The sequence below is a fragment of the Ostrinia nubilalis genome, chromosome 5 (assembly GCF_963855985.1).
Source record: "Ostrinia nubilalis chromosome 5, ilOstNubi1.1, whole genome shotgun sequence".
NCBI classification, from domain to species: domain Eukaryota; kingdom Metazoa; phylum Arthropoda; class Insecta; order Lepidoptera; family Crambidae; genus Ostrinia; species Ostrinia nubilalis.
The window spans coordinates 8,097,578-8,110,563 of NC_087092.1; the positions used below are offsets into that span (position 1 = coordinate 8,097,578).

General features: G+C 34.7%; 2 protein-coding genes across 3 annotated transcripts in view; one reads left to right on the plus strand and one right to left on the minus strand.

Moving 5' to 3' along the window:
• Nucleotides 1-12,986, plus strand: part of LOC135071766 (NIF3-like protein 1) — a 27,592-nt gene continuing 14,606 nt past the window's right edge. The window contains exon 1 of the mRNA XM_063965562.1: nucleotides 1-154. The gene's annotated coding sequence lies outside the window, so the exon portion shown is untranslated. The remainder of the gene's footprint in view (nucleotides 155-12,986) is intronic.
• The window catches only part of LOC135071764 (uncharacterized), a 14,471-nt gene continuing 9,267 nt past the window's right edge, over nucleotides 7,783-12,986 (minus strand). For both annotated transcript variants that reach the window (XM_063965558.1, XM_063965557.1), the window contains 5 exons: nucleotides 12,079-12,486; nucleotides 11,510-11,587; nucleotides 10,345-11,085; nucleotides 9,840-9,940; nucleotides 7,783-8,619 (listed from right to left, as the gene is read on the minus strand). In XM_063965558.1, the coding sequence (XP_063821628.1) occupies nucleotides 7,873-8,619; nucleotides 9,840-9,940; nucleotides 10,345-10,585 (1,089 nt within the window). In that variant the 5' untranslated portion in view covers nucleotides 10,586-11,085; nucleotides 11,510-11,587; nucleotides 12,079-12,486 and the 3' untranslated portion in view covers nucleotides 7,783-7,872. The remainder of the gene's footprint in view (nucleotides 8,620-9,839; nucleotides 9,941-10,344; nucleotides 11,086-11,509; nucleotides 11,588-12,078; nucleotides 12,487-12,986) is intronic.

Sequence of the window (12,986 nt, forward strand, 5' to 3'; positions counted from 1 at the left end):
TCGAAAAAAGTCCAATATCAACACTTTCTTGATCGCTCCGAAAATCAAATCCGTTAATGGAGCGAAGTGTGTATGAAAACCCCGGAGCAAAGGCATTTCAAATTGATAGTGCCAATAGTTTATGGAGGCTGCTGGAAATGCTGGAATACACTCAGTGAGTGAACACAAACTCGCATTTTTCATCGATTTAAATAAATCAATTGCTTCAACAGCACAACACTACTTGACAGATAAAACAGGGGATGACGGATTTCAATGCTCATCATACATCATGGGGGTGCAATACCGTGAATTCAAGAGGTAGAGATATTCTGGAGGTTATTGATGACAATGGTCTTGTCTTACTAAATAGCGGTGAAGTAACTACAGTTGGTTCTTTGACTTGGCGTCCAAACGCCCTGGATTTGTCCTTGGTTTCACCCTCAGAATACAGAACAAACCAGAAGGAGTGTTCGATAACATTTCTACGCGGCAACTTGACCTGAATGTCTCCAACTTCCTCATTGGCCCTAGAGCAATTCCAAGTATACCATCAATAAAAGCCTAATTAGAGTCATCAAACCTCTCAGTCATTCAATTAGAGCCATTAGAACTTCATAACTATGAGTTGTTTTCTGTGTGTAAGCTGAGGACACGTGTCCCCAGCTGACACATCTGTATCTTCGTAAATATTTATGCTACGATAATGTATTATACCTCAAAAATTACAGTCGAATCAAAATAGTAGGCTTTCCACTTTTCAAGACTTTAGCTCAAATACTGTTAAAACCACGATCAAAAAACTATGTGCGAGCTGGAGTACCGTGTCTCCAGCTTACACATCTGTATCTTTGTAAATATTTAAGCTACATCAATGTTTTATATCTCATAAATTAAAGTCGAATAAAAAAACCCGACTTCAAATCTTTCAAAGCTTTATCTCGAACCGTTTTCGAACTACGAACCGATATGTATGTGTAAGCTGGTGACACGTAACACACGGTGGATTATTAAAACCGTAGAAGTTAGAGTTGCGTTTTAAAGATCAAATAATTCGTTATAATTAAAGTACACACGAGACATAATTTCAAATCTCTAGGCCTCTTAGTTTCAGAATTAAAAGCCAAAAACTATTTTCCCGCCAAATAATTCAAATAATGTGGGTCGACTGCGACGTTGCCGTTCCGTGCGTCCACTAGAGCAGTCGAATTTGAACCTAAAAACTAGTAGCGTTTGAATCATTTTTATTTGTAGTTTAAATCATTTAATTTCGATTATAAGAATTTTAGACTAGGAGCCGGCTGATTTGTGTATTGAGTACCTAATAACCTATATTTTATAAATAAATTATAATAAATAATGGTTGAGTCCCGGGAAAGGACGTAGGATAGATTTTATCCCGGTTTTTGAAATATGATAAAGATTTTCATCATCATCATAAATCATCTGAAAATTATAAATAACTTGAAAAAATCGAGTATTCGGGTAGCCCTAGTGATACTCTACCTCTGGGCTTCGGCTTGACAGTACTTTTTGGGAAACCTTGTATAGCCTGACCAGGAACATAAAAACCCTGGCATAGAGGCGCGTCAATTGCATTTGATAGTGCAACACTGGGTACAGTCGTACCTGTATTAAATTAATAGGCTAACTTTATGTATCAGGATTCAGGATTATGGGCTAATTTAATATTTTCATAAATTAACAAAAAATATTATAAAACAGGTAAACTGGTTTAAATAAATTAAATGAAGCCATCAATCGAGCAAGTAGGATTTTATTATTATTCATCAATAATCAAATTCTAAACTTGAATATTCAACTACAATGTCTGCTCATGAACGCTTCAAACTCGGTACTTCTTTCCCAATTCCATAAAATTCAACACTTACAAAGTGACAAAAAACTTTAAAATAGGTAGTTGAAACAAACCACAGCTAATTTTCATAGTTGACTGTACTATACGATAAACATGTCAGTCAATTTGACAACCTTTGTCGGAAACATTATTCAATGAAAATATTGTCCGAACCCTTAGTATTTCTCTTCGACAAATACTTTAACACATTGTAAACCACTTTTCTTTCACGACTATAAAAATATTTTAGCAATTTAATTCACAAAATCAATTACGCACATTTAAAATAAAGTTTGTTTACACTTTGACAACAATAGACTGACATGTAAGGTGACATGTCAATGAAGTTTTCAGTTACTGTTGCCATTAAAAGAAATTAGTACCATTAATTTTCCGCAACATGGCGAGGGTTTTTATGTTCCTATGGGTCTAGACAAAGTGCAAATTATAATCGCAAACCAGTCGAAAAGTGGTCGAAAAGCCCCTTTTTTGTATGGAGTTTTGACGGATTCGATTTTCGATTCGATCAAAAAGTGCGTTTTGTCTAGGGGGGCTGGTCAGGCTATATATGTCGTTATGTTCGCTTATTCTTGTAGTTAATTTTTTTTTATTTGATTCTTCAACAGAAGAAGAAGAATTCAATGAGGGTTTTCGCGATTGGAAAATCCGCCAGATGGCAATACGTAGACGCGAGGTCCAAATGCTGCATGATTGGTTATTTTTGACATGACATTGACAGATATGTCAAAATCCACCAATAACGCAGTATTTGGACCTCGCGTCTACTTATTGCCATCTGGCGGATTTTTCAATCGCGAAAACCCTCATTGTCAACTGTGTTTGTCATAGAGCAAAATCTGTTTGTAACCATAGAGCAAAATATAGTTGTTGCCCATTTTTGCCACTTGACGTAGCAGAATCGTGGGACTTCACGGTATTTAAATAAAAATTAAAGTGGTTGCGTTTAGAAACGCCACAAATATTTGAGCCTTTGGAAACAAGTTCGTTACTTGTATATTAAAATATAATTTTGTTTTACCTAGCTTTTTCTTATTAATAAAATATAGGTTATTAGGTACTCAATACACAAATCAGCCGGCTCCTAGTCTAAAATTCTTATAATCGAAATTAAATGATTTAACCCATTAACGCCCGCCGTACTATAAATTGTACACAACTTTAAGTTACGATAAATCTGATTTAGTGGGTATTTTAACTCTGGAAATAATTCGAATCGGTAAACAAAGGCCTATGCATTACATCCTGAGATGAAACAGAACATAATTATAAAATCTTAAGGGAGTATTTTGCGATTTCGTTTCAGTGATTTTTTCGTATCTCCTAGTGGATATTTGAAAATTTTTTATACAAGGTTTAAGTTACACAAAATACCGAATAAGTTGTTAGTGTATTAGCTAACAACATATTCTAATAAAAAATGCATAAAAAAGTTCATTTCATGGAAAGTTTTTTATGCTATAACTCCCAAAGTGATGCTGTACTAACTTTAGTACAATGGGCGCTTGACATGTTACATAAAATAGTAAAATAATGACATTATTATTAGAGTGTTTACTTATTTCTTCATAGTTCTTATATGTAATCATTGTTTTCTTTTTCCAATAACATGGCTCTTTATTTATGGGGTTACAGACAACAAAAAGAAACATTTTGTTTTCCCAATTACGACCTGTTTGTCGACCTAAAGAGACTTAGTTACATAGTTTTTGGAACCATACGTGACAACAGAACCAAACGGTATCCTTTGATTACTTATAAAGATTTTCACAAAACGCCTAGAGACAGATTCGACAAGGCAAACATAATTTTATTAGTATTGATTTAAAGATAATGTGGGTACTATTGGAACAAATTTTGATGCTTTAGAACCATTGGGAAAGGTCATTATATGGGGTCTCTTGATAAAAAAAGTAGAGTTAGGCACCACTGGGTGTCCAGCTCCAGTATGATAAAAAGATTAGTGGGTTAGATCAGATGGATAGTCTATAGAACTTTACCAAACTGAGGTAAAATGAAAAAAGCGGTGGATGGGTCTTGTTCGCTTATATGATGGACATGACAATTTCAAATGCATGCAGACTGCACTGCATAGTAAACTCATATAATCGCTTAGATCAGCTAGCATTCCGCAAATATTATAGTAGCGCACATATTTGACCTATAAAAGATAAATAATAGTAGGTAATCCTGCTCTAGTTGATGGAGAAGAAATATGAAATAATGGTTATAATCAAAATAAACCAGCAAACAAGCTGATTTGACCGCTTAAAATTACTGTGTGTTTCAATAGAGTCAAAACAGCTTATGGCAAGTGCCTGAAAACTGTGCCAAGATGGAGAAGGCTTTGCTCAATATGACTCATAAGCGCCCATTGTACTAAACTTAGTACACCCCTGAAAATCTAACTTCTGATTTTGTTTTTGGTTTTCTTTCTGTTTAGTATTATTTCTGAAGTAATTTTATAAAGAAAATAAACATTGGCTATGTGAAATTGACCGTAGTTCTCATTTGGGCGTTAATGGGTTAAACTACAAATAAAAATGATTCAAACGCTACTAGTTTTTAGGTTCAAATTCGACTGCTCTAGTGGACGCACGGAACGGCAACGTCGCAGTCGACCCACATTATTTGAATTATTTGGCGGGAAAATAGTTTTTGGCTTTTAATTCTGAAACTAAGAGGCCTAGAGATTTGAAATTATGTCTCGTGTGTACTTTAATTATAACGAATTATTTGATCTTTAAAACGCAACTCTAACTTCTACGGTTTTAATAATCCACCGTGTGTTACGTGTCACCAGCTTACACATACATATCGGTTCGTAGTTCGAAAACGGTTCGAGATAAAGCTTTGAAAGATTTGAAGTCGGGTTTTTTTATTCGACTTTAATTTATGAGATATAAAACATTGATGTAGCTTAAATATTTACAAAGATACAGATGTGTAAGCTGGAGACACGGTACTCCAGCTCGCACATAGTTTTTTGATCGTGGTTTTAACAGTATTTGAGCTAAAGTCTTGAAAAGTGGAAAGCCTACTATTTGGATTCGACTGTAATTTTTGAGGTATAATACATTATCGTAGCATAAATATTTACGAAGATACAGATGTGTCAGCTGGGGACACGTGTCCTCAGCTTACACACAGAAAACAACTCATAGTTATGAAGTTCTAATGGCTCTAATTGAATGACTGAGAGGTTTGATGACTCTAATTAGGCTTTTATTGATGGTATACTTGGAATTGCTCTAGGGCCAATGAGGAAGTTGGAGACATTCAGGTGGCAACTTGTGTCCAAAATACTTCCCCTCCCGCGCCCCTCTACCCCCTTTAGTGTTACTAGCGCCGTGTGACACCCCCATTTTTGGGGTAAAATTATGTAATTTTTTAAAGAGATGTTAAACAAGTAAAAAATAAGTAAGTGAAATAAGTACACACGGCCAGTGTTAACTATCCATTTCCGTTTTTGCTCTCGCTCTTATCAAATGGTGATTCTTTGCGATAGAACGAGACGACATGACTGGCCATAGGCATAGATAGTACCTACCTACCTATGAATTTAATTTTTACTCCGAAGTAACTAAGTGTAAGATGATTATTTATTTCTATTAAATAGTGTAATATATGTACTATATTTTATGTAGGTATAATATGTTATTTAAAAGTCAATTACAAAAGTCGAATATAAATTTTAGAATGCCAAGTAAAACAAAAAAGAAACTTAAGGTTCTTTATTATGTAAACATATCGACAACAAAACATTTGTTTACGGCGCAGTAGTGCTTTTAGTTTAACTTTTCTTGGAGTGAAAAACAGAATCCAAATCAAAAACATCACCAATACTTAAAGGACATCATCCACGTTTCATATATTTTTGGTCCAAAATCAAAAGTGCCGGCCAACAAAAAAAAGTGCTGTATTCTGACAGAATACGTCTGCCTTAGCATTTGTTACTATGGCACCAAAGCCGTAGCTCCACTGTGCGTCGAGTATTTGAGATCTAAAAGTCATCGATTATTCATACATTTTTTGTTCAAAATCAAAAGTGTCGGCCAATAAAAAAAAAAGTGCTGTGTTCTGACAGAATACGTCCGCCTTAGCATTTGTTACTATGGCACCAAAGCTGTAGCACCACTATGCGTCGAGTATTTGAGATCCAAAATTCATCGACGATTCATACATTTTTTGTTCAAAATCAAAAGTGTCGGCCAATAACAAAAAGTGCTGTCTTCTGACAGAATACGTCCGCCTTAGCATTTGTTACTATGGCACCAAAGCTGTAGCACCACTGTGCGTCGAGTATTTGAGATCTAAAATTCATCGACGATTCATACATTTTTTGTTCAAAATCAAAAATGTCGGCCAATAAAAAAAAAAGTGCTGTATTCTGACAGAATACGTCCGCCTTAGTATTTGTTACTATGACACCAAAGCTGTAGCACCACTGTGCATCGTAGTATTTGAGATCAAAGTCAGTCGTTTCATATATTTTTAGAGCTCAAATACTACGATGCACAGTGGTGCTACAGCTTTGGTGCCATAGTAATAAATGCTAAGGCGGACGTATTCTATCAGAATACAGCACTTTTATTTTTTGGCCGGCACTTTTGATTTTGGACCAAAATGGATGATGTCCTTTGATTGCGAGGCAACTCTGGCTGTGTATCCTGAAAAAAAATCAGAGTAAGTATGTAAGCAATAATTAATTACTTAAAATTATTATTAAATATACAAATATTGCTGCTGCTGATCTGTTGATACCAATGCCTTACTTTTGAATAAATGGGAAAGTATGAAATTCACGATAGTAATTTATTATCTCCTCATTATTAGGGAGTAATATTATAAATTAATTCAATATATTGAAATCAAATCAAAATCAAAAATATTTATTCAGTTTAGACCACAAGTGGCACTTATAATTTAATTAATCAGGTTGTCATGTCATGGATGAAATTACACTAAAAACTAATTAAAACAAAAAGGATGGGGAAAATATTCCATTATTCTGTGGTAACGCTAACAAAATTAACGCGTGAATTTTTTATAAGTAGACAAATGTAATTCAATATAAAAAAGTAGGGTAAAATATTCCGTTGACCTGTGGCAACACTTACAAAATACAACCGTGATTTTTTTTGAAAATTATTATTTAATTAAAATGAATTGGAAATGTGCTACTTACGGATAAAACATGATCCCATGCACTTTCTTCGTAATTCCAGTAGCATTCTTATGGTACGTTTACACGCTTGCCAAGCCTTCGCAAGCGGCAAACAGCTCCAAGCCTCCACAAATCTCGTTTGGCGTTTGAAAGGAGTTTACACGCTTGGGAACGCGTCAGTCTGCAAGATAGATCCAAGCATGGCGGACACCGAACTTGTAACGGCTATTGCATTTGGTTTATCGTACTTTTATTTAAAATGCAAGCAAAGTGAAACAAAAAAAAGAAAAACTCGACGACAACGAAGATGGTGGATGAAAAAGATTCATCGAAATCGTACCAGGTAACTACTATTTTGGTGTAACCATTATCTGTTGTAGTTACGTTATTCCACAATATTTACTGTACCTATATTTTATTTGTTACAGACAATTTATAGAAGAGAAATTTAATGAACTTTTATATGAACCTTCTGGCGAGTTTGATAACTTCTGCCGAATGAGCTATACCGATTTTGAATTTTTACTGCAGAAAATTTCACCAATGATATCCAAGCAAGATACAGACTTCAGAGATGCTATACCGGCCAAATTTCGTCTTGCCATTACGCTACGATTTTTAGCATCTGGTGATTCTTACAAAAGCCTTCACTACATGTTTAAAGTATCTGTCTCTATGATATCAATAACCATTCGTGAAGTTTGCCGATCTCTTAATGAAATTCTAAAGGATCTAGTTAAGGTAAGAATAAAAGAAAAAATTGTTATACATTTGTTTAGGTTTTAATTGATTCATAGGAAACTTTTTTACAGCTTAATTATTTAACTTTATATTTAACCTTAAATAAGAATTATTTTGACGACTCAAAATCTTCGAAAGCATTCAATAAAGCTAAGTTTATAATGTTGGTGTCTCGCGGGGGTGGGTTGAGGATTTGGTCCGATATTATACGAATAGATGACAGGGGTGCTGTTGATGTAGAATATGTAGATGGAGCTGGAGGTATTGGAGTTGGTATATGTTCTGTTGTGTTTGGCACTGAATGAGAGGTTTCTGTGTATGGAGAGGGAAAAAAACTTTGAGTGTTATGTATAGGTTCAGAATAAACGCTATTAACTGATGTTGGCCGACTCTGAATGACTTGAGGAGATGGTGTATGGCGTGAATATGAACCAGCAATTGAGGAAGGTCGAGAATAATATTGAGGGTATGGTGTATGACGCTCATTTGATTTTTGACTGATTCTGTTTATAAACAACCCATCTATTTGGTACATCATAATTTTTCGTTCATCATTTGGCAGTTCACGTAGCTTTATAGCCAATAATTTAGCATATAGATCGCAATCATCTTCTTTGTAAGGAGGTCTATTTTCATTCTGTTTTTGACTTAAAACATTCGTTAATTGACCAAAAGCCACGGCCATTTGCTTTTCAGCCGTTTCAGAATCAGAAGCAAGGCGGCGACGTTTATTAACTGCCTGTATGGATGGTGATCTAGATGGTGGTCTGGATGGTGTGGTAGCCGTACTGGTGCGGTCTCTTATCAGAGGATCATCCTCTGTCTGATCTGTAATTTCTTCTATTTGTTGTGATTGCTGCAAAGAATAATATACAGGGTGTTAGGTAAATGGGTATATGAGCCGACACTAGCCCATGTTAACATATACATATAAATGGTATGGTGAAGTCAGAAAATAGATTTCATCATTTTAATTATTTTAATTTTCATACAAATCTGAATTTTTAAATTTTATTTTGTATGAACATTTAAAAAATTAAAATGATGATATGAAATTTCTGATTTCACCATACCATTTATATGCATATGTTAACATGGGCTAGTGTCGGCTCATATACCCATTTACCTAACACCCTGTATTGTTACTCACACTTCATTTAGTTTCTTTTTTTACAGATGCCCACCACAGCAGAAGGATGGCTTAATATTGAAGAAGGATTCAGGACCAAATTTCCACATTGCATAGGGTCATTGGATGGCAAGCATGTAGTCATTGAAAGCCCAACTCATAGTGGAACAGAATATTTCAATTATAAAAAAACTTTTAGCATTGTCCTTTTGGCGTTAGTGGATAGCAAATACAAATTTGTATTTGCAGACATCGGGAGTCAAGGAAGAATAAGTGACGGTGGCGTGTTTAATAATTGTTTACTATGGAAAAGAATATGTAGGAACGAGATAGATTTTCCACCGCCATGTCCACTTCCAGGATCGAATATTAATATTCCATACGTGTTTTTAGCTGACGGTGCTTTTGCATTGAGTCAACACGTAATGAAGCCCTACCCTGGAAACCATGAAGTAGGCTCACCAAAAAGGCTATTTAACCAAAACTTATCTAAATCCCGAGTTGTAGTTGAAAATACGTTTGGAATTTTAACCTCGGTTTTTAGAATATTCAGACGTCCTATCGATTTAGAACCACAAACTGTGACAGAATTTACGATGACTTGTGTATTACTACATAACTTTTTGAGAACAAGTAAAAGTTCTTCAAATCGATATATTCCTCAGGGTTCGTTAGACGTATATGACAGTAGTGGAAATATGGTTACACCTGGTTCATGGCGCAGAGATAACGACGGATATAATGCATTGCAAACATTACCACAAATACCACGAAGATCTCCGCTGAATGCCAAAGAAGTCAGAGAAGATCTCCGCTGAATGCCAAAGAAGTCAGAGAAGAATTTACTTCATATTTTAATAGGATTGGATAAGTTGATAAAAATGTATAAATAAATTTATAATAAGTAACGGATTTTTTTTATTTAGAATAAATGACTTTTGACTTACAGTTTCGGTGTTTAACCCTTCATTACAAGTATATACTTGCAGTAAGAATGACTCCATGATTTCGTAGGCATACCAAGTGGGATTGTATATTTCATCGGCACCTAAAATAAAAGATATATAATGTAATGTAAATAATGGAATTATAGGAATATAATTTTTATTATTTAAAATGCGTGGAAACACTTTTAAACATATATCTTTTTTGATCACTTACATTAATAGCTCATTTAAATTTAAAAAAAAATTCAAAACGTATCTTCATAAATTAATACGGAAGTGACCAAAAAGAAAATATGATTAAAATATGGGAAATGTTACGGGAATAGGTAATCTAGTGACTAACAGAGAGTTTTTTTAGTATCACAATTATTTTCTCAAACCTTTGAAAACGTCGAAAATTAGAGCGAGACAGTTGCGGAATAATAGAGAAACTAACTTTAATTAAAGTTACACCTTGCTAAGCAGACTATCAAAATAATTATAAAGGTACATCATAGGAACATACCTGCGCCAGAACGCATAGATTCCTGTTTCTTTTTTAAGTGCTTGCGAAAAGTAGTCATCAATATCTCTTTTTTATTTTTTACTTCCTTCACTGGCCTTCCGGTAAGTTGAGCGAGACGAATCCATGCATCTGCTTGTTTCTTCTTATCTTTGTGATTTGCATCTTTCGGATTCCAGATGCAGGATTCCATCTGGTAATGCTCGAGGAAGGAAAGACACTCGTCATTTGACCAGCTACTCATTTTTTATTTTGTCCGTACAAGCGTGTACTCGCCGCGAGATCACAATGCCCACTGAACGTGGACCAACGTGTAAATGCGTCCCAAGCGCTTGCCGCAAACGCCCTTTGATCTGCGTCAAAAAACCGACACTCGACTGGATCGGAAGCAAGCGCCCACAAGCTCACGCAAGCCAAGCCAAACGCCTTCTTTACACGCTTGTGATTGTCGGGGCTTGCCAAGGCTTGGCAAGCGTGTAAACGTACCATTACATGTTGGAACGGCACAAGACGGCATAATTTAATTATAAAGTGTCAATCTGACGGATATGTAAACAATGCGCGCGCCGGCCATTGACTGATTGCTTTAAAGTCAAAGTAGTGCGATTTGGAGTACTTTATATGAATACACATTTACGCCCGTTGACGGTTTCTGGTTTGTTCCGTATTCTGAGGTTTCACCATCATTAGCTCTTTCTTGTGATTGGTCTGTACATAATGATCCACTTGGCAGCTACCACCTTCCTGTAAATATTAAAGTTTTTGTAAATAATAATGTTAATAGTGGTCCTACAAATAATAATTCAAATATGCCCATCTTCCCTAACCTTAGGATGGTAGATTGGAAAGCGTATAAAGAAAATGTTGATATATTACTATCAAATTTTCAGGCTGTAAATTCTACTTCATTAGAAGCATATACTGGTTTTTGTGAAATTTTACATCATGCAGTTAAAAATTCGCTTCCATCTTCTAATTCACCTGAAAATACTTTCATTGATATCTCTTTGAGGAAAAAGTCGGCAAAGACTCCTCCATTGCCTTGGTGGAACAAAAAATGCTCTGAGGCAGTTGTAAAATCGAAAACAGCCTACCTTAATTTCAAAAATAATCCTTCTGATGAAACATACGTAGAATTTAAAAGAATGCAAGCACTTAAAAAACTTACCATAAAAACAGTAAGATCTAAAAATAGCTGGGTTGAATTATGCAATTCCTTTAACCGGTGCACTCCTATGTCAAGGATCTGGAAATATATGCGTAAATTTAACAAAACATATTCCAGCAACAATAGTGATAACACCTGGATTCAAGACTTTCTTCAGATATATAGACCAGACTTTGTTAACAATAAATCTAGTTACTCTCTTGACAATCAAATCAATGCTGTTAATAGTTATTTAATAAAACCTTTTTCAATACAAGAGTTGATCTCAGCTATTTATTCTAGAAAGGATAGTGCCTTTGGTCTGGATGGTGTTGCATACATTATGTTAAAAAAATTGAGTGAAAATGGTTTACAAATGTTTCTTAGAGTTATCAATAATTTGTGGCTAAACAATGATATTCCTGACTCATGGAAGTCTGATTGTCTGATACCTATATTAAAACCAGGTAAACCAGACTCAGACCCAAGCTCTTATCGTCCAATCGCTTTAACATCCTGTGTTGGTAAAGTTTTTGAGCAATTATTAAAACAAAGGATAGAATTTTATGTAGAACAAAACAGTATTTTACCTGCTAATCAATTTGGGTTCCGAAGGGGAACATCTTCACGTGAAAGTATATGTCAGCTACAGCTTGACATTCAGAATAGCTTTAATAATAGTAACTTTTTAATGTCCATATTTTTTGATGTTGCTGGAGCCTTTAATAGTGTCAATATTGATGTTCTTTGTTCTGAATTACTTTCTATTGGAATTCCTAACAAAATAGTTCATTGGGTTCACAAGTTCTTGACTGAAAGAAAAGTATATGCTAAGTCTGATGGTAGATTATATGGTCCAAGATACGCTTCTGTTGGTGTTTGTCAAGGTGGAATTCTCTCTCCATTGATTTTTATCTTGTATATTCGTCGTTTAAACTTAATTTTAGGTACAGAAGTCAAAAGTCTTCATTTTGCTGATGACTTGGTTGTATATATTTCTGGAAAAAATTTAACAAATATTACTAATATACTTAACAAATCTCTGCAAGGACTTTGTAAATATTTTTCTTATTTGAATCTTGATATAAATGCATCTAAATCTAAATTAGTTCTCTTTGGTAAAACTCATAACCACATTCCTTCAGTGAGCTATAACAATGTTCCCATTCCTGTTTCTCAAGAAGCTAGGTTTTTAGGTGTCACCTTTACATATAACATGTCTTGGAAGAAATATGTAGACTTGATATGTGCTAGGGCAAACAAAGCCTTCAATATTTTAAAATCATTGTGTAAAACATCTTGGGGTGCAGACCCCAAAATATTGTTACTTCTATACAAATCATTGATCCGTAGTCATTTTGAATATGGTTTTCTTTGTTTTGCTGGTGATACTAAGTTAGTAGAAACATTAGATAAAATACAAAATAAAAGTCTAAGGCTCATTACTGGAGCATTTAAAAGCACTCCCATTAATGTAATGCAAGTTGAGTGCAAACTT